General features: G+C 44.3%; 1 protein-coding gene across 5 annotated transcripts in view; it reads left to right on the top strand.

The window, feature by feature from the left end:
- Positions 1-18,540, top strand: part of ABLIM3 (actin binding LIM protein family member 3) — a 189,184-nt gene that overhangs the window by 145,431 nt on the left and 25,213 nt on the right. For 3 of the 5 annotated variants that reach the window (XM_083181974.1, XM_083181969.1, XM_083181970.1), the window contains exons 6-13: positions 2,775-2,868; positions 7,434-7,521; positions 8,763-8,821; positions 9,874-9,945; positions 10,577-10,732; positions 12,533-12,662; positions 13,900-13,998; positions 14,857-14,907. In XM_083181974.1, the coding sequence (XP_083038100.1) occupies positions 2,775-2,868; positions 7,434-7,521; positions 8,763-8,821; positions 9,874-9,945; positions 10,577-10,732; positions 12,533-12,662; positions 13,900-13,998; positions 14,857-14,907 (749 nt within the window). The remainder of the gene's footprint in view (positions 1-2,774; positions 2,869-7,433; positions 7,522-8,762; positions 8,822-9,873; positions 9,946-10,576; positions 10,733-12,532; positions 12,663-13,899; positions 13,999-14,856; positions 14,908-18,540) is intronic. The other 2 variants (XM_083181972.1, XM_083181971.1) reach the window with 2 other exon arrangements.

Raw genomic sequence — 18,540 nt, 5'->3', positions numbered from 1 at the left:
GACCTTAGCCATGTCAACCTATTCCATGTGTCGACATGAGCCCTGTCGACATTCAGTGGTCGACCCATTGCATGCCAACCTAAATTGGGTCGACCCAATGACCTATACCCCTCTGAAACATCTATACCTCAACCCAGTAAATTCGGAATTGCACTATAGCCGGTAAATCTACTTAATCACACACATCAGCCAGCCAATCACACACGACACCATTGTTATTAGTGAGTGAGGAGGAGGGAATAATGATGTCAGACATTTATATTAGTTACTTGCTACAGACTTTATGTCTCCTTGCCAACTATTGATCTGTCATTTACAGGGACAATCTCTTTGCATCATTTGCCACATGTAAAGCGTTATAGCTGTGTACTTGTCAGTACATGTACTGAACACTGGGATTTCAGCGCCATATGATTATGATTATTATGGAGCAATTGAAGCTGCTACTGTATTTCATATGGACATAGCAATGGTTGGGGATCAATAAGCTGAACCATATGCATAAAATAGTTGGAGTATTTATACATAACACAGGGGGAAATTTACTAAGATGTGTTTTCTACTTCACATGTGATGTTGCTATGGGCAACCAATCAGATCCTGTCTACTATCTTCTAGAGGGTGCTAAATAAATAAGAAGTAGATTGTGATTGGTTGCCCATAGCAACATCACATGTGAAGTAGTAAATTTCCCCCTCAGTGTTGGCGACCAGGGAAAGCAGTGATAGGGGCACTTGTTTAGGGGTGTGGCCACCTGCAACACAGGTCTGCCTAAGCATTATTAGAAAGTGAATAGTCCAGTCCCCTTGATAAAAATGTGTAGTAAATACTGCTTAGTGCATGCATGATAATATACTATATTAATAATGGCAGTGTACTTTAGACTATACACCATAGTTCTGTGCAGTATAATGATTCCTAGAAGAGGAGGTGGGTGGCCCCCGGTGGTTTACCTTGAGAGCAGTGGCATAGCTACATATGTGGCAGATCCCGCGGCGGCTTGGGGGAGCGGCGCCAGAGGGATCTGTGGTAGGCACCGCTGGCTGAACTGACAGGCAACCCAGGCAGCAGTGAGCGCTGAGCTGGTCCCTCCCTGTACATATCTAATGAGCGGGGACCCAGTGCAGTGCATACCCTCCAACATTACCCATTCCATTAGGTACAAAATGCTCTGTTTCTGGACTTCCTTACCAGTAGCAGTTGCAGAGGTGAGGCTGCAGCACAGTCCAATATTCAAAAAGGGGAGCCACACCTACTGCCACAGAAAAAATCACTGTCCTGGAGTCACTGGCAGTTGATATGACCCCCCTCTTTGAACATTGGACTGTGCTGGAGTCCAACCTCTGTAACTGACACTGACAGGGAAGTACAGGAACAGAGCATTTTGTACCTAATGGAATGGGTCATGTTGGAGGGTATGGCAGTGCATATTGAATGAGCGGGTCCCCGCCCTGTGCATATATAATGAGTGGGTCCCACTCATTACATAAGCGCGGGGCGGAGACCTGCTCATTAAATATGCACTGCACTGGGTCCCCGCTCATTAGATATGCTTGGAGCGGGACCAGCTCAGTGCTCACTGCTGCCTGGGATGCCTGTCAGCTCAGCCAGCAGCGCTCGTAGTCCATCGCCTCGACTTGGCAGAGGGGAGAGAAATTTCGCCAGTCCAGCTTTGCTTACACTAGTTCCTAGCCCATCAAAATGACAGAACAATATAACAGTAATGTCAGCACTGAATAGAGCAACTCTTAAATTTGTTAGATGCCATCTAGGCACAGATTACAGGGAGTGGCCGAGACATCCAATATGGTCACCCCTTCCCTCTCCTTTTAATTATGTGCAAAAAGACATAACATACACATTTAGCCCATCTCACACGCACGGGTAGGGTTAGGGAGGGGGGTGCGGACCGACAGAAAGCGCGAGCGTCTCGTGCACACGTGCCCCCTTCCGGCGGCTACCGATTTTAATGCCAGCCCCCACAAGCAAGAGCTGCACTCCATTTGTAGCTCCCAGGCAATATAGTCAAGAATAGGTATGTGGGAAGGGAACAATTAAATAGGGACTGCCCCACTGAAATTGGAATGGTTATGTGATATGTAAGTGAAAGTGAGCTGCCTTTAGGCTGATTCAGAGTGAATTTGCAATTGTTTTTATTATCAAATAACTGTGCATACATATGGATTGTAGTGCTCATGCACAAGCCAAAATAGCAACAGACGTTTTATTTATTTATTTATTAACAGTTTCTTATATAGCGCATACATATTCCGCAGCGCTTTACAGAGGATATTTGAACATTCACATCAGTCCCTGCCCCAGTGGAGCTTACACTCTTTATTCCCTACCACATGTACACGCACACACAGACATTCTAGGGTTCATTTTGTTAGGAGCCAGTTAGCCTACCAGTATATTTTTGGATTGGGGGAGGAAACCAGAGTACCCAGAGGAAACCCACACAACTACGGGAAGAATATACAAACTCCACACAGTTAGAGCCATGGTGGGAATGGAACCCATGACCTCAGTGCTGCGAGGTAATAATGCTAACCACTACACCATCCGTGCTGCCCTTTGCTCAAGTTGCTGAAATGTCTTGCAGTCCCCTAGCAATTTGACGAACAGGAAGCCCGCATTTGGGGGGTGGACACTTGGTGTTTTCAGGGAGTGTCCAAAAAAATGCAGGCATACCCAGGCGTTTAAGGGAGGTTGTGTGTCGTCAACTGCAAATAAATATTAGTGTTTAAATATATATTTTATGTCATCTACAGAGACGGTGTGCCTTACTGTGAGGCTGATTACCATGCTCAATTTGGGATTAAATGTGAAACCTGCAACAAATACATCAGTGGCAGAGTCCTAGAGGTATGGCGCACTATGCTTAATGATGTGTGTGTGTGTGTATATGTGTGTGTGTGTGTGTGTGTATGTAAATATTGTATGGATCATAAAGTCAACTGTAATTAGGTCAAAAATGTGTAAGTAAACCCAAAAGGTTGACATGGAAAAAATGTCTATTCGGTCATTGTTTCCACTTGAAAAGGTGGACATGAATTATAAACTTATTTTGGTGTAGATTTGCTTATATTGACCCCTAATTAATGTACCGCATACCCCTGCATGTCTCACTTCATTTGTGATGCTTTGGGCCAGGTGCCTCCGTTCCCAGTTGTAGTCCATGTGGATGCTAAAGTGTGGAAAAGCCCCCCCCAAAAGTCCTATTGTAATGCATGTTGGCTCAAAGAACCTTATTCAGGTCCGTGCGGTAGTCCATATGCGTTTGCACGGGGGTGACGCATCTCTGCATGCGGCCACGGCGAACAAGCTATTTCAACCTTGTGAGCAGTGGGTGGGGACGTGGGAGTGGCGGGCAGGGGTACTCGACCATGAAAATGCTGGGCGTTCCCATGGCAATCACCCGGTGACGTGGGCGCCGGGGGCGGACAGCTGACATCACCGGATATCAGCTGCCCGCCCATTTCCACAACAATGTACACACATATAAAAGTGACCTGAGAGTATATGTGTGTACCACATCTTTTGAACATTGAAAGATGTGGAAGGTTCCCACTGGCATGCGAATGGATGTCTATATAAATCATCCATTCGCATGCGATCTGGAACGTACATGAACGTACATGCTGTGCAAATGGTGGGCTGGTAGAGCACCATTTGCAGGGGGAGTTCTGGTTGACTTGCAAGGATGCAAATTTGCATCCGAATGAATCAACCAGAAGAACCCCCAAAGTCTGGAAAACCCATATTTATATAGTGGTTGTGAACACTTCACCTGTAAAACCATTCTGCACCTACAATTAGTGAGACTCAGGGAACTGTGCAAGGAGGAGAAAGTACCGTAAAGTGTACCCTACTTGGACTACTTCGTCATTAAATAAATATATATATCTAGCCATGCTCATTGGTGATCTGGCCACGAGTGGCATCTGGAGCAGCAAGCTGCACCTGTGACTCGGAAATGCCTATGTTGATCTGAACCTCTATTGTCGTGTTCTGTTGTGATGTCTGTTCAGTTTTTGTACTTGTTCTTTATCAATATTCTTCCCACGACACAAGCTTCCCAGCACTAATCAGTGAGATCTGTCTGACTAGTACTGAACCAGTGGTGTGGAAAACAGCACTTTAGCTCTTCAGTACCTCAAGGCGGATTGCCACTGCGACCTTGATTCAGGTGACTTTCCCTGGAAGTCATACAAGGCAGAGGGGTGAATGTGATAGCTAAATTACTCATGAGCAAAGCTCTTGCTCTGTACATCAAATGTTTCCTCTTCAGGTTCATGCAGCTGCTTTTATGTACAAATGTACTGTGTGCTGTCCGAGATCATGATCATGACTGTATATAGTAAAGCAGCATCTGAGCCTTTTCACTGAGGCTCCTTTTAAAGGCATTAGGTGCTTAGCACCCGTGAGGTGACGCTCATTTAGTTTTTTGACTGGCTGTCTCTTGGTCTAGGGGACAATTGATATGGGGCCTGATTCTCAGTGACTTGCAGTCTGTGTGGTGATCAAATGACTGCGCTGCTTACTTTACATACCGCGCATGCACAAGCCCAAATGGTGAACAAATTGTGTATAGAACATAAACGCAATGTGTCCGGAGGTTGACAGGAAGCTGGTGTTTGGGGCTGCAGGAGAAGATGACAGTGTCCCTCGCACCCCTATTCATGGGCTTCACCAGCAGCCTAGTCCAGCCGGAATCGGTACATCTGTCAGACCACACTTAGGTCTACAGTCATTAGGTCGACCCCACTAGGTCGACTGGCAGGAAGGTCGACCTGACTTAAGGTCGACATAGGCCAAGGTCGACATGACTTAAGGTCGAATTTGCATAAAGGTCGACATGAGGAAGGTCGACTGGTCATAAGGTCGACATGGGTTTTTCACTGTTTTTTTTGACCCGAATGTCGACACAGTCGACATGGACACAGTTGGCAATAAGTATCGGACCCTCGCATCGCTCGCTTCGCTCACTATGCTTCGGGCACGGTGGCTCGCTTCGCTCGCCACAGCTTTAATGACCTCCTCCACGCCCTAGTGGATGATAGGGCATGAAATACCGCCTGTCGGCACATGTTGGTTTAAAAAAACAGTGAAAAACCCATGTCGACCTTATGACCAGTCGACCTTCCTCATGTTGACCTTTATGCAAATTCGACCTTAAGTCATGTCGACCTTGGCCCATGTCGACCTTAAGTCAGGTCGACCTTCCTGCCAGTCGACCTAGTGGGGTCGACCTAATGACTGTAGACCTAAGTTCATTCTAATAGATGACCGCTTCCCGTCCAGCCATATAGTAATGTGTGGTACACAATAGATATGTTGGATTGGACAAACGTATTGTGCACATCGTCTAGTGCGTATAAACTACTATTTGCCATTCACTTGCTGGTTTGTTCCATTGCACGACGGGAGGCCCCTAGCAAATGACAGATGCAAGATGTAAATGATATATGGGGTGAGATTTAATAGGATGAGAGATTCAGAAAGTGAGAGATTTGGGAAGAAATCTCCAGGTTTTTTTAAAGCGGCAATCATTTACACTTCAGAGTCAAACTGGTTTTGCAGTGTAAATGATTGCCGCTTTAAAAAAAACAGGAGATTTCTTCCCAAATCTCTCACTTTCTGAATCTCTCATCCTATTACATCTCACCCATGGTGTGATTTCCTTGAGTACAGGATGGCCGATGTATTGTGAAATCGCTCATCTTGTAGGCTGAGTACACACACAATGGTAAGTGTGTATGGGGTCGGTTGATAGATCTGCAGTGTCTTAATAGACAGTTAATAGGTCTACCCCAAAAGGTCAACATGCAAATCGACAGGATGAAAAGGTCAACATGCAACAGGTGGTAAGGGTCAAAATTTCAACAGGTTCAAAATGTCGACATGAAAAAGGTAGACACATCAAAATAGGTCGTCATGAGTTTTTCTTTTTTTAACCGCTTGTTCTTACTTCAGCATCCATGTCAGCACAGAGGAACGATACAATAGTGTGCCGAGCAAGTGTGGCTAGTGAAGTGGGTCCTGCGCACTACACAATTGGGGGTCCATGTTTACAATTGATAATATGGACAGCCAAAAAATGTCGACCTTTTCATGTGACTACCCTTTACATGTCGACATTTTGACCCTGTCAACTGGTTGACCATGTTGACCTTTCACATGTTGCCCATTACCATGTCGATCTATTGCATGTCGACATTTTGGGGTAGACCTATTGACTGTCTATTTATACATTGTCTATCTAATAATCCACACTAAGATTTGTACCCAGCTTAAGAGTAAAGTGTGTACACACCTGGGTGTGATTTTGGCCAACGATTTTGACTATATAGTGAAAATCAATAGCAAGTTAGTCTAATGCTGATGCAATGCTGACCCTGCCGCACCGGTATCACAAGTATAAATAGACTGTGTGGGCAAATCTATTTCTACTGCGGGATGCAGTCAAAATCCCGATGGTCAAAATCCCGACAGGGTCAAAATCCCGAATGGGTCAAAATACCGACAAGGACAAAATCCCGACATATAGAATTTACAGGTGAAACAGTCTACATGACTTTCCATCGACAGGTGCGAGGTCGACATGGGTTTTTTCACTGTTTTTTGAGCCGACATGTGCCGACAGGCGGTATTTCATGCCCTACCATCCACTAGGGCGTGGTGGGAGAATAAAATAGTGTGCCGAGCGCAGCGAGGCACCGTGCCCGAAGCATTGCGAGCAAAGCAAGCTATGCGAGGGGCTGCGGTTCACTTCAAACTGTGTCCATGTCGACTGTGATGACATTCGGGTCAATAAACAGTGAAAAACCTCGCACCTGTCGATGGAAAGTCATGTAGACTGTTTCACCTGTACATTCTATATGTCGGGATTTTGACCCTGTCGGGATTTCAAATGTCGGTATTTTGAACCTATTGGGATTTTGTCCTTGTCTGTATTTTGACCCATTCGGGATTTTGACCGCCGGGATTTCATACCGAATCCCTGCAGTATCATGTAACGAGGGCCAGGCTGGACAATGCAGCATGGCTCCCCCGTCATCATTTGTCGTATCAATATCGGGGGGACGCCAAATCGCACCGTGTATACACAGCATAAGGGAGATGTTGGGTGAAATTTAATAGGATGAGAGATTCAGAAAGTGAGAGAATTGGGAACAAATTTCCAGTTTTTTTAAAGCGGCAATCATTTACACTGCAGAACCAGTGTGATCAGTGTAAATGATTGCCGCTTTCAGCAATATGTTTTTGTATACAAATATATAAAATGAAGATAATTGTGCTCTTATAACAGTATTGTATTTATGTGAAATGGCCTAGTTTTCAGCTAGTCTAGCAATTTATTAGGCTACATAGCAAAGGGAAAAACTACTTGAAATAGGAGACATTGATGAAGTATCTTGTTTCTTCAGGCAGGCGGCAAGCATTATCACCCGACGTGTGCCCGCTGTGTGCGCTGCCAGCAGATGTTCTCGGAAGGAGAGGAAATGTACCTGACAGGTAGGAGATGTGGCTGGCTGTAATGCGGTCAGGATGTAATCTCCTGCTCTGTGTACCACTGGATACTGTCTATCCTGCTTAGCGCACCGATTCATATTGCTTTACTCTCCACTACTGTTTGGGACCACAGCTAAGATTATTTCTGCCTCGCTATCTCCCAGTTACTGTTGCTAGGCTGATCCTTGCTGGTCCCCAAGCTGGTACATACACTATGTTCAGCAAACTCTGCACAGATTATTATTATTCTTTTTTTAAGTCTTCATGTTTCCAATAAAATGATGTAAGAATGCATGCCAGATTATATAACTATACATTTATAGAAGCCGGCACATGTATTTGTGTAATATGCCTTGTAGTCGGTAAGGTGCTTAACATTACATCATCGCTGATCATTTTCTAGCTCGGTCACCCATTGCAAAATACGTCTTTGCTGCCCTCTACTGGCCCGCATTGTACCTGCACTCTTTATTAATGCACTGCCTGAGAAATTATTTTAACAAGGAAAATGGTTAAACATTTCTTTTTAATCAGTCTACTGTACCTCTGTCTGATAGAGGCAGTTATTTAAAAAAAAAATCAAGTTTGTTAATTAACATTAATTAACATTTCATTTTTGTGGCCAATAAATGTATTTTCATAAATTAACTGCTGATATACTAGCATTAGAAAAAAGATGATCTAATACCCTAAATGCAGATATTACATGTCTTAGCACTCCAGACTGTAAATCTGCTTATTAGTGTGGATACCCCATATGCTTGCATGGGTTCTTCACCTCTGGCCACAGTGCCTGCACCCTCCAGGGAATCTGCCTGTGGGATGCAGCAATATACGAGACTGTCTCACTTGTCACATTGGTAAAACATACTGTGCCACATCTTGGGATATCATGGCTGTAGCACACTGTATACCATCATCGCTCCTTACAAAATCCCCGTAATGGTTGGAGTGCCAGCAGAACAAAGAATTCAGACAGAGCTATTATCAAGGATTCCCAAGAGAGCCATTGTCATGCTGAAGGTGACCTTCAGATTCTGCTGTGTGTACCGAATATCCCATTAACTGCCAGTGAGCTATGGAAATGTGTTCTCATAGTACGGACTGACGGGAGCACAGAGCCTGTTCTAGGTTCCACTCCATCTCTTCTCCTGTCATTTCTCTTCCTGTGTTCTTCCCTTCTAACAGATTGCTATAATTATGTGGCATTATTCCTGTTAAGTAGCAATTTCTGTTTTCTCCAGGCTCTGAAGTGTGGCATCCAATCTGCAAACAGGCAGCCCGTGCAGAGAGGAAGCTAAAAGTGAGTGGACTGTACTTTTATGACCCATTTTAATTCTAATGTTCTCATGCCTTTGTTGCACCAGGAATAAATATATATATATATATATATATATATATTATTTTTTTTTTTTTTTAAATAGTTATGAAAAATAGTTATGAAACTAAAGATGCCACAACATAAATGTTTTAGGAGGAGGAAGCAAATTGACATTTATGTTGTGGCATTTTTAGTTTCATAACTATTTTTATGCCCACCTTACCGGAAAAAAAAAAATACAGTAACTAAATCATTTTTTTCCCTTTTTATTTATAAAATAACCTCACATTTACGTTTGTAGAGCATTTTCATTGTGTATCTATTTTTGAGACCGCAAATGCTCCACAACTGAGCTTACACAAGGACGGGAGATGCAGCCCTACACCTTTCGGAGGTTATTCTGGTTGGACCGCTCCCATGCGAATTCGCACAGGAGTGTGATGTCTTTGTTCTGCGCATGCGCATTTCTGTGCATGTGCATGCACTGTGTGCGAGCGGCCACGGCGAACAACAGGCTTAAAAAGACACTCAGCACTGCGAACTTCACAGCGCTGCGTGTCAACCAGAATGAGGTCCTTCATTTGAAGAGACGTAGCCAAAATCTCCAGTTAAAAGTTCTCCGTGTGTACACCCCATAACTCTCTCTGCACATGTTACATCTGCCCCCCTGCAGTGCACAGGGTTTTGTCCATTTGAGAAGGAGGTGGCAAAAGCTAAGACAGTAGAACAATTTAAACATGCTTGGGATAGGCATATGATTATCCTTACAAAGAAATAAGGATCAAAAAGGTTTGAGATTACCTGAAGGATAAAAAAGGGGCAGACTAGATGGGCCAAATGGTTCTTATCTGCCGTCAAATTCTATGTTTCTATGAATTTGCGAGTGAACCAGAATAACCCCCTTTGTCAGCATATTTTACTGAATACCAGTATTATAGCTCATATGCACTAGCATACATTTTTCATAATAGGCCCACATTTATGCTCATTGAATAGGTCTACTAGATTTTTATGTCTTCCTTTTGTGTTCACAGTACAGAAGGGCTTCTGAAACCTCAATCTCCCCTCCAGGATCCAGCATTGGCTCCCCCAACCGGGTCATTTGTGTAAGTGACATTACATCTTCAAGTTCTTGATACATTTGTAGAAAGGTGTCAGCCAGTATACATCAATGGAATCTCGCAATGACAGATGTAGTATTCCCTGTCTAATGTGCATATTAATCTGCATGTACCTGATCATAAGAAGCGGAGGATATATAACTATTACATGTAGACATTTCTTACGGAGGTCTTTAGGCTAACTTGGAAATGTCATTGTCACTTTGATTTTTGCTGCCCAACTTGTATTACCCAGATAGTGACATTGTATAAACATAATAGCAATTGTTCCTTTCTCTGAGAATGGGACGCGTGTGTGCGCGTATGAGACACTCGTGCCCCATTCGCAGCAATGAGATGTATGAGCGTGTGAGACGCTCGCACGTCTCGGCGAACGGCATGTCCGCTGGATGACCAAAGATGGCTCCATCTGTATATCCTTCTGCATGTTCCCTGGCTTATGTCTGGTGCATATTGTTAACCCTTTCAGCCATATTTAGCAAGATGACCTTCCACAGAGCATCAGGATGTCTTATTGTAGCAAATGGGCCATATGATGCTGTGAGAATGATCCTGTCTATAAATATGGGCTCTTGTCACCTGTCTTTTTCCCTTCTCTTCCTCCTTTCTCCCTCAGGCTAAAGTAAACAATGAGATTCTAAATTACAAGGATTTAGCTGCTCTCCCTAAGATTAAAGCAATCTACGCAGTGCAGCGTCCTGACCTTATATCTTACCAGCCGTATAGCAGATACACATCGGATGAGATGCTGGAGAGATACAGCTATGGGGAGGTATAACATTATTACTAAATTGCCTACTGCTGCTGCCTGTCACAGCCAACATAATCCCTGCAATTTGTCACTCTCGCTATCCCTGTCTATATCATAGAGGGAACTTGGATCATTTTCTGCTCTCCAACAACTACAGTTCCCAGTATGCTCTGCCAGCCAGCCATGGATTAGTGGTTAGAGCAAATTAGGAGCTGTAGTGCAAGGACTGCTGAATATAGAGAGTAACCTTTTGCAAATGATATGTATTAGTACTGAATAATTGTATGTGTGGGAGCCATGGGCTATGGTAGTAGTAGTAGTAGTAGTACGTTTATTTATAAGGCGCCACAAAGTGTCCGCAGCACCGTACATAGCAAACAAAACAAAAAAAAAAAAATTACAAGGTAACGTACAGGGTGTGTAGAAAGATACAGTATAAATAGGGGTATAGCTGGTAGAACTAAAATCAGCATCAGTTCAGAAGTAGTTGTCAAAATAGTCAAGGAGACCGAAGATGAAGTAGAGGAAGGGAAGAACAGGACAGGAGCACAGGTGAGGTAATGAGGTAGGGTGAGTACGTGAGGAAGTAGGGCCCTGCTCATAAGAGTTAACATACTAAAAATAGGTGGGTGGACGAACGAAATACAATAGGATAAGTAGGAACGGAGGGGAACGGAGGCAGGATAGGAGGATCAAAAGAGGTTAGGAGGAGGGATAGGCTAGTCGAAAAAAGTGGGTTTTGAGGGAGCGCTTGAAGGAGGTAAGGGAATCAGATAGCCTGATGGGTGGCGGGAGGTTGTTCCAGTGCAGGGGGGCAGCGCGAGAGAAATCTTGGACACGGGAGTGGGAGGAGGTGATTAGGTGAGAGGTCAGTCGGCGGTCAGCGATGGAGCGAAGAGGACGGGAGGGAGTGTGGATAGAGATCAGTGAAGAGAGGTAGGGAGCTGTGGAGGAGGAGAGAGCCTTGTAGGTGGTGGTGAGGAGTTTAAAGAGAACTCGGAAAGGAATGGGGAGCCAGTGAAGAGATAAACAGAGGGGGGAGGCGGAGGTAGAGCGGCGGGAGAGGAAGATGAGCCTAGAACAATGGTAGGCGGTCATTGTTCTTTGGCCTCTGCCTCTCACTCCCACCAGCGGCCAGCGAAGTCTGTGTGACACATACAGTATGAGCTCTAGCTGTCAAATGTTTTTATGGTATGCATCATAGACAGACTCATCATAGACAGTCATATGGTCGACCACTAATGGTCAACAGTCACAAGGTCGACAGGGTCTTATGGTGGACATGGATAAAAGGTCGACTTTGAAAAGGTCGCCATTCGAATGGTCGACATGCGTTTTTTTATGTTTTAAGGGTGTCTATGTCGACATGGACACGGTTTAAGGGTACCATATCCCTCGCTCGGTGCCTCACTGTGCTTGGCACACTATTTTATTCTCCCACCATGCCCTAGTGGATGGTAGGGCATGAAATACTGCCTGTTGGCACATGACGGCTGAAAATGTAGTGAAAAAATGCATGCCGACCTTTTTCATGTCAACCTTTTCCATGTCGGCCTTTTGACCATGTCGACCTATTGCCTGTGGACCTTTAAACCCTGTCGATTTTTTCCATGTCGACCTTTAGACCCTGCCGACCTATTGTATGTTGACCTTTAACCCTTTTTGACCTTTTGCCTGTTGACCCTGTCGACCATATAACTGTCTATGATGTGTCTGTCTATGACCAGTCCGGATACCGTTACATGTAATATCCTGCCATCCTGTGTAGTGTATATTCCCATTATTACCAAACTGGTGCTAAGAATTTCCTACTTTTCAAAGGATATCTATGAAGGGATGGATCTGCGACAAAGACGGTCATCAAGTCCAGGATATATTGATTCTCCTCTTTACAGCCATAGAGACCTCTCCCTTACCATGCCTCGCTCCCCGCAGCATTACTACATGTCAGGTAAGTACCTCTCCATAGACTGTACTCTCCAGACTGGGGCAATGACTTGCTCAGGTTTTTATGACCTAGGATAACTGTTGTTGGATTTCATTCTTTCTAAACTCCATCCAACTGACTGGTAAATGAATGGCTTAGTGCACAGGCCATCTATTTCAACACTGGAGGGCACTAGGTTCTACTGAAATTTGCGGTCACCTTTAGTTAAATAACCACATAACATAAAACACATTATCATGAAAGACCCAGTTGAATAGCACCGTTAAATGTCTTCCACACAGCACTGGGATTCTATTGGGTCAACAATGTCCAGCAAGGGCCAATGACTGCTTGTTAGTTGTCGCTCCCTTGGCACAAAACAGTTAATATTTCTATAGCATCAGCATACTGTGTAGCACTTTGGGAATACTCAGAACTGCTTGGTTAAAAGTCATATGAAGCTTGCTAAATCTGAACCTCTGTGTGGTGACGTTCCCCCAGGAAGTCAGCCCTGACAAGTTTCCAATAGCTACTGAGCAGGCAAAACTGGTTCTTTCATGAGTCTGGAGTCCTCATGGAGGACCCCCAAAGACGCTCCACTGAACCGACCTAGTATTTTCCCAAACTTGTGTACCTGTTTCAGGGACTGGCTAAGATTTGTCCAATGAATATTCTGTTGGAAGCCACAGAAAGTAACTTATGGAGGCTTACTGTAGTGCACTGTATTCTTCACATTTTAGCTCAGGGCGGTCTGGTGGCGTACAGGACAGATATGGCCCACGGCCCACCATGACAATCTCTGTATATTCTACTATGTAAAATTATGGTTTTATGGTATTTGACTTATACCTTAAAATTCCTTATATCGTGAGAAGTTTACACTTATTTATGTCCTACTGTGTCAACTTGTATTTTAGATTTATTAGCTCTTAAAATGAACCAAAACTCCTGGATTAATCCAATTTCAGTATTAGGTAATGTATGAAACAGTTATACAGGTTTCTGCATAATGAGCTTATAACATAGTTACTCGGGCTTCCTCCTGCACTGCCCCAAGATGGAGTCTGCAGAACCGCCCCGTCTTGAGTGTGATGTGCCACTGAATCTTAGCACCTCACTATTTCTGCTTTGTCTTTTTCTTTCTCTTATTTCTCGCTCTGTATCCTCTTCCCTCTTGCTTTGTTTCATCTTTCTCCTGTTACATTTTGACACATATCCATTTTTACTGATTCCCAATGCATATTCACCACACTTATCCCAGGCACAGAAAGTGGGCGTAACTCCCCTTACTATAGTCAGGTAGATGTACGTTGCTCTACGCCGACTCTTTACCAAGCTCCTCGACATTTCCACATACCAGGTAGGAAAGCACAAGGTGCTTCTGCACATAAAGAAATAGCCAAGTTAAAGACTGTGAAGCAGTAGAACAGTACAGGGCTGACACCACAGGAATAATCCCTACGTTAGCTCATGTCCCTGTGATTTCATAGCTGTATGACTAAGGCAGCTAATTGGTACATGCAGGTGTATGCAACACCCCCATAAGAAGTTGAGTTGTGAGTCAGTGGTAATGATACACATAGTAGAATAGACTTTGACAGTAAACATACAGTACTGTATATAGCGCAGTTTCTAGGAATTCATTTACAGTCTCTTATATAACACAGCACATTCCATTGCGCTTTACAATTGGAAACAAACTGGGTAGTAACAAGCTGACGTAGAGGTAGGAGGGCCCTGCTCACAAGCTTACAATCTATAGGGATAAAGTATATCATCCTGGTTTTGAGGTTCAATGAACTACACTAGGTGCCATAGGCAGACAATAACAAATATTTAAACTCCACAATATAACCCAATTTTTTAACTGCATTGACCTGTGTTCTGCAGCTCCCCTTGTGGCACAGTGCCACTTCCTTCAGCTCTCCTAGTATTACTACATTGCAGTAGCACAGCCACACCTCCATTGTAACTTGTCCCTAGGCTTAATGGCTGGTCACATAGCAGCAATTTATGCAGCACTATTCCTTGTTCTTGTTCTCTTATCTCTCACCTCTGAATCTTCCTCTCACTCATGTCTGCTTCTCACTGTTCTCATGTCACTCCTCTGTCTTTTGTGATTGTTGTCTCCTGTACTTCCCCCTCTGCACTTCCTCTTTCACTTTTCCTCCTGTCTTTTCCTCCCTCTTTCTGCCTTCCTTTCCCTTTCTCCTCACAGCTGTTGCAGAGAGTAACATTTACCGGAAACCTCCCATCTATAAGCGGCATGGTACTGTTAAATCCCAGTTGCATGCTACACCTTGATGTGCTGTATGCTCTGCAATGCATAGTGACTGATGTGTTACATACTCAGCTGTCAGTGATGCATGAATGCTGTACCATACCAGCAGCACATTATGCACGGTTAGCATGGGGTGTTTATACAATGCATGGTTTGGTTATGAGAGAAGTTTGGTGTACATATTGAAAGGGCTGCTTGTTAAACAACTATATTCCATTATTACACAATGAGTTTTATCAACATGTACTTGGGGTCCAGTTGGGAATCATGCAGTGTGTTGTATAAATAAGAACCTGACGCTTTGCTGTGCATACTGTAGTTCTGTTAGCATAGTGCCTGTATATATTTGTGGATAATAGTAAAATAGGTGTAAGCAGTACTAAACCATAAAGCCTGTAAGAAAAGTAGGGATACGGTCATTCGGTCATCAAGCATTAGGTCGACAAGCATTGGGTCGACACAATTAGGTTGACATGCTGAAAGGTCGATATGGGTCTAGGTCAACAAGTCATTAGGTCAACACAAGCATTAGGTCGACATGGGCAAGGTCGACAGTCAAAAGATTGACGTGGGGTTTTTCTCGTTTTTTTGTGCCGACATATGCAGACAGGCGGTATTTCATGCCCTACCATCCACTAGAGCGTGGTCGGAGAATAAAATAGTGTGCCGAGCGCACCGTGACCGAAGCATGGCGAGCCATGCAAGGGGATGCGGTGCACTTTATCCTGTGTCCATGTTGACTGTGTTGACATTCAGGTCAAAAAACAGTGAAAATCCTATGTTGACCTTTTGATTGTCGACCTAATGACCTGTTGACCTAGAACCATGTCGACCTGTCAGCATGTCTAATGGTGTCGACCCAATGCTTGTCGACCATCCTGTTGTAGACTTACTGATCCATACCCGAAAAGCATTCGTCTTTAAATTTATGACGTGTTCCACCTAGGTTGAACTAAGAGGCGATGAGTCACACCATGAGGTTGCTAAGACAGAGCTTAAGGAAACAAAGACTCCTGGGGCTTTATGTATGAAGTGGCACTCACAGTCTGTAATGGCACTCGCAGTCAGGGGAAAGCCTGGCATGCTGCACACTGACTGCAAGTGCTGTGCTAAATTTCCATCTCCAACCCGCTACGGAGCAGCAGCTTACACAGGCTTTGTAAATAAAGCTGTTAGCATCAGTTGCGAACCATAAATGTACAGAATTACAGCACAAGTAGTCCTTTGTGACGTCATGTGCTTACTTTTCCCACGTGTTCCTTGGATGAAGAATTTTCCTTTATAAATGCTGGTCAGGTGTAAGGGTTCACCTCTCCTTACAGTGAAGTGCTGAAATAAGGTTTAATTATGCAGGATGTAAATATCTAAGTCGGATAAGGTCAAGTATCCAGTGCTTTTACAGAGACAGTAGCTGCTTTATGGGAGATAGAAAGGTTCTATCTTCCCCCATACAGTATGTCTTGTATTGTCTCTGATGTCCCAGTGATGTGGTCTCACTTATTACCAGACCACCCGCTTGTACTTCTGCAGGAAACTGATTTCTGGGTGCTCTTCAGCTATTGTAACTAAAATATTAATGGGAGTATGCAATCCTAGATTCCGACTGTCCGAAAGTTCCAACAGTCGGAACCCTGGCCCGTTTTCGACAGTATATCGACAGGCAGAATGTTGCATCTTTCCATTGTCAAAAATGAGGTGTGTCGGCAAAAACGGCCGTGGACTGTCGAGATCCTGCCATGAATTCGACAATCCACGGCTGCTTTCAACAAAACAGATCCCATTGGTTTTAAAGTTGGATCTGTTTTGTTGAATTACGCCTTCAATGCTGTCGGAAATGACAGCATTGAATAGGCGGCTGCCGCTATTTCCCCTGTCGAAAATAGTGGTTGGGATTGAATACCGCCCTAAAACATTTAAACGTGACAGTATTTATGCTTACGCTCATGATATATCTAAGAAATAAATGATATTAAGGTAACCTAAGAAAGGCAATGGTTCTGCTCTGGCGGTAGTTGTAGTAAATGACCTTTGGTGACACATGGATCATGTGAAAGGGGTTATCAAGTGGTCCTCTCTGCCAGTGTGGCCATCTCTGACAACCAGTAAGCACTAGAGGTGTTATCAAGGTGGCTCTCTATTAGATCCCAGCTCTATGCTTGCATACTGTACTTACCAAAGGCTCCTTCAGTAGGAAAATCCTATGCAGAGGAATGAAACAGCAAATTCCTGCTAACATTGTTCTATCTGCCCCATCTGCAGTGCACATGGTTTTGTATATTTGAGAAGGAATTTGCCTCTAAGAGTGAACCAGAATAAGGCCCATTGTGAGATCTGTAACATGCCTTGCAGTGTGAAAGGGTTTAGTGCTGCTTGCCAGGAGAAAGCCTGGATTCCTAGATGATGTGTTGTTAGAATGAAACATAGCCCTATGGGTCTCTTTTGTGCGTGGTCTGAAATAAAGTAGCTGTAATCATGACCATTAACAAAGATATGTAAAAGTTGTGTTGCTGTGTCTCTTCTCTTCCATCTCTCCCTTGTCTGTGCCGGGCCGGCTGTGTGGTGTAAGTAAGAGCTTTATTCCTTTTCTCTGTGGGAAACTATGGCTTTCATCCAGCCACTTACTTACAGATGTGCTGACCTGCGCAAATCCAGATCACTCCCTCAGCCATGACTGATTCACGCACACATATGTACATGTATACATATGTGTTTGCATTATACATGTTTCTCTGCAGATTTATACATCTTTATCCTTTATAAATATGTGAAATCTGAATTGCATGCCTGATTTCTCATACAGTCGATATTTTATCTAATGACTTCGGAAATACAAATGAATGTACATACAGTGGGGCAAAAAGTATTTGGAAAGCCACCAATTGTGCAAGTTGACCTACTTAACATGATGAGAGGTCTGTAATTTCCATGATACAGATGGAGCGCCTCTCGCTATTGCTCCGCCATCGCCAGAGTCTGTCTGCTGGCGATCGCCGGCGGAGAGGCGCTCCACCTGACTGAGACACGAGTGCGTCTCACACGCACGTGCGTCTCAGTTTCCCGTCGGCGAGGGGTAGGGGGGGGCGGCAAGGAGGCGGGGACCCGGGGCGACCCTCTGCGAGGCGGCAGGGACCCGGGGAGCCCAGTTGTAAGGCGACGCGCGAGCATCTCGTGCGCGCGTGTCCCCTGGCGGGGGATGGCGGCTGGCGAATCTTCCGCCATCCCCTGCAATAGTGAGAGGCGCTCCATCTGTAGGTACACTTCAACTGTGAGAGACAGAATGTGGGGGAAAAATACAGGAAATCACATGATTTTCAAAAATGTTTTGGTATATTCTTGCGGAAAATAAATATTTGGACACCTACCAACCAGCAAGATTTCTGGCTCTTACAGACCTGTTACTTCTTCTTTAAGAAGCTCTTCTATCCTCCAGACATTACCTGTATTAATGGCACCGGTTTGAACCGGTTATCTGTATAAAAGACACCTGTCCACACCCTCAAACAGTCAGACTGCAACCTCTCCATCATGGCCAAGACCAGAGAGCTAAGGACACCTGGAACAAAATTGTAGAGCTGCACAAGGCTGGGATGAGCTACTCAACAATATACAAGCAGCTTTATG

The sequence above is a fragment of the Crinia signifera genome, chromosome 4 (assembly GCF_055691185.1).
Source record: "Crinia signifera chromosome 4, ASM5569118v1, whole genome shotgun sequence".
Classification (NCBI taxonomy): Eukaryota; Metazoa; Chordata; class Amphibia; order Anura; family Myobatrachidae; genus Crinia; species Crinia signifera.
The sequence above is the reverse complement of the archived record's forward strand: the minus strand, read 5'-3'. Positions and strand labels throughout refer to the sequence as shown.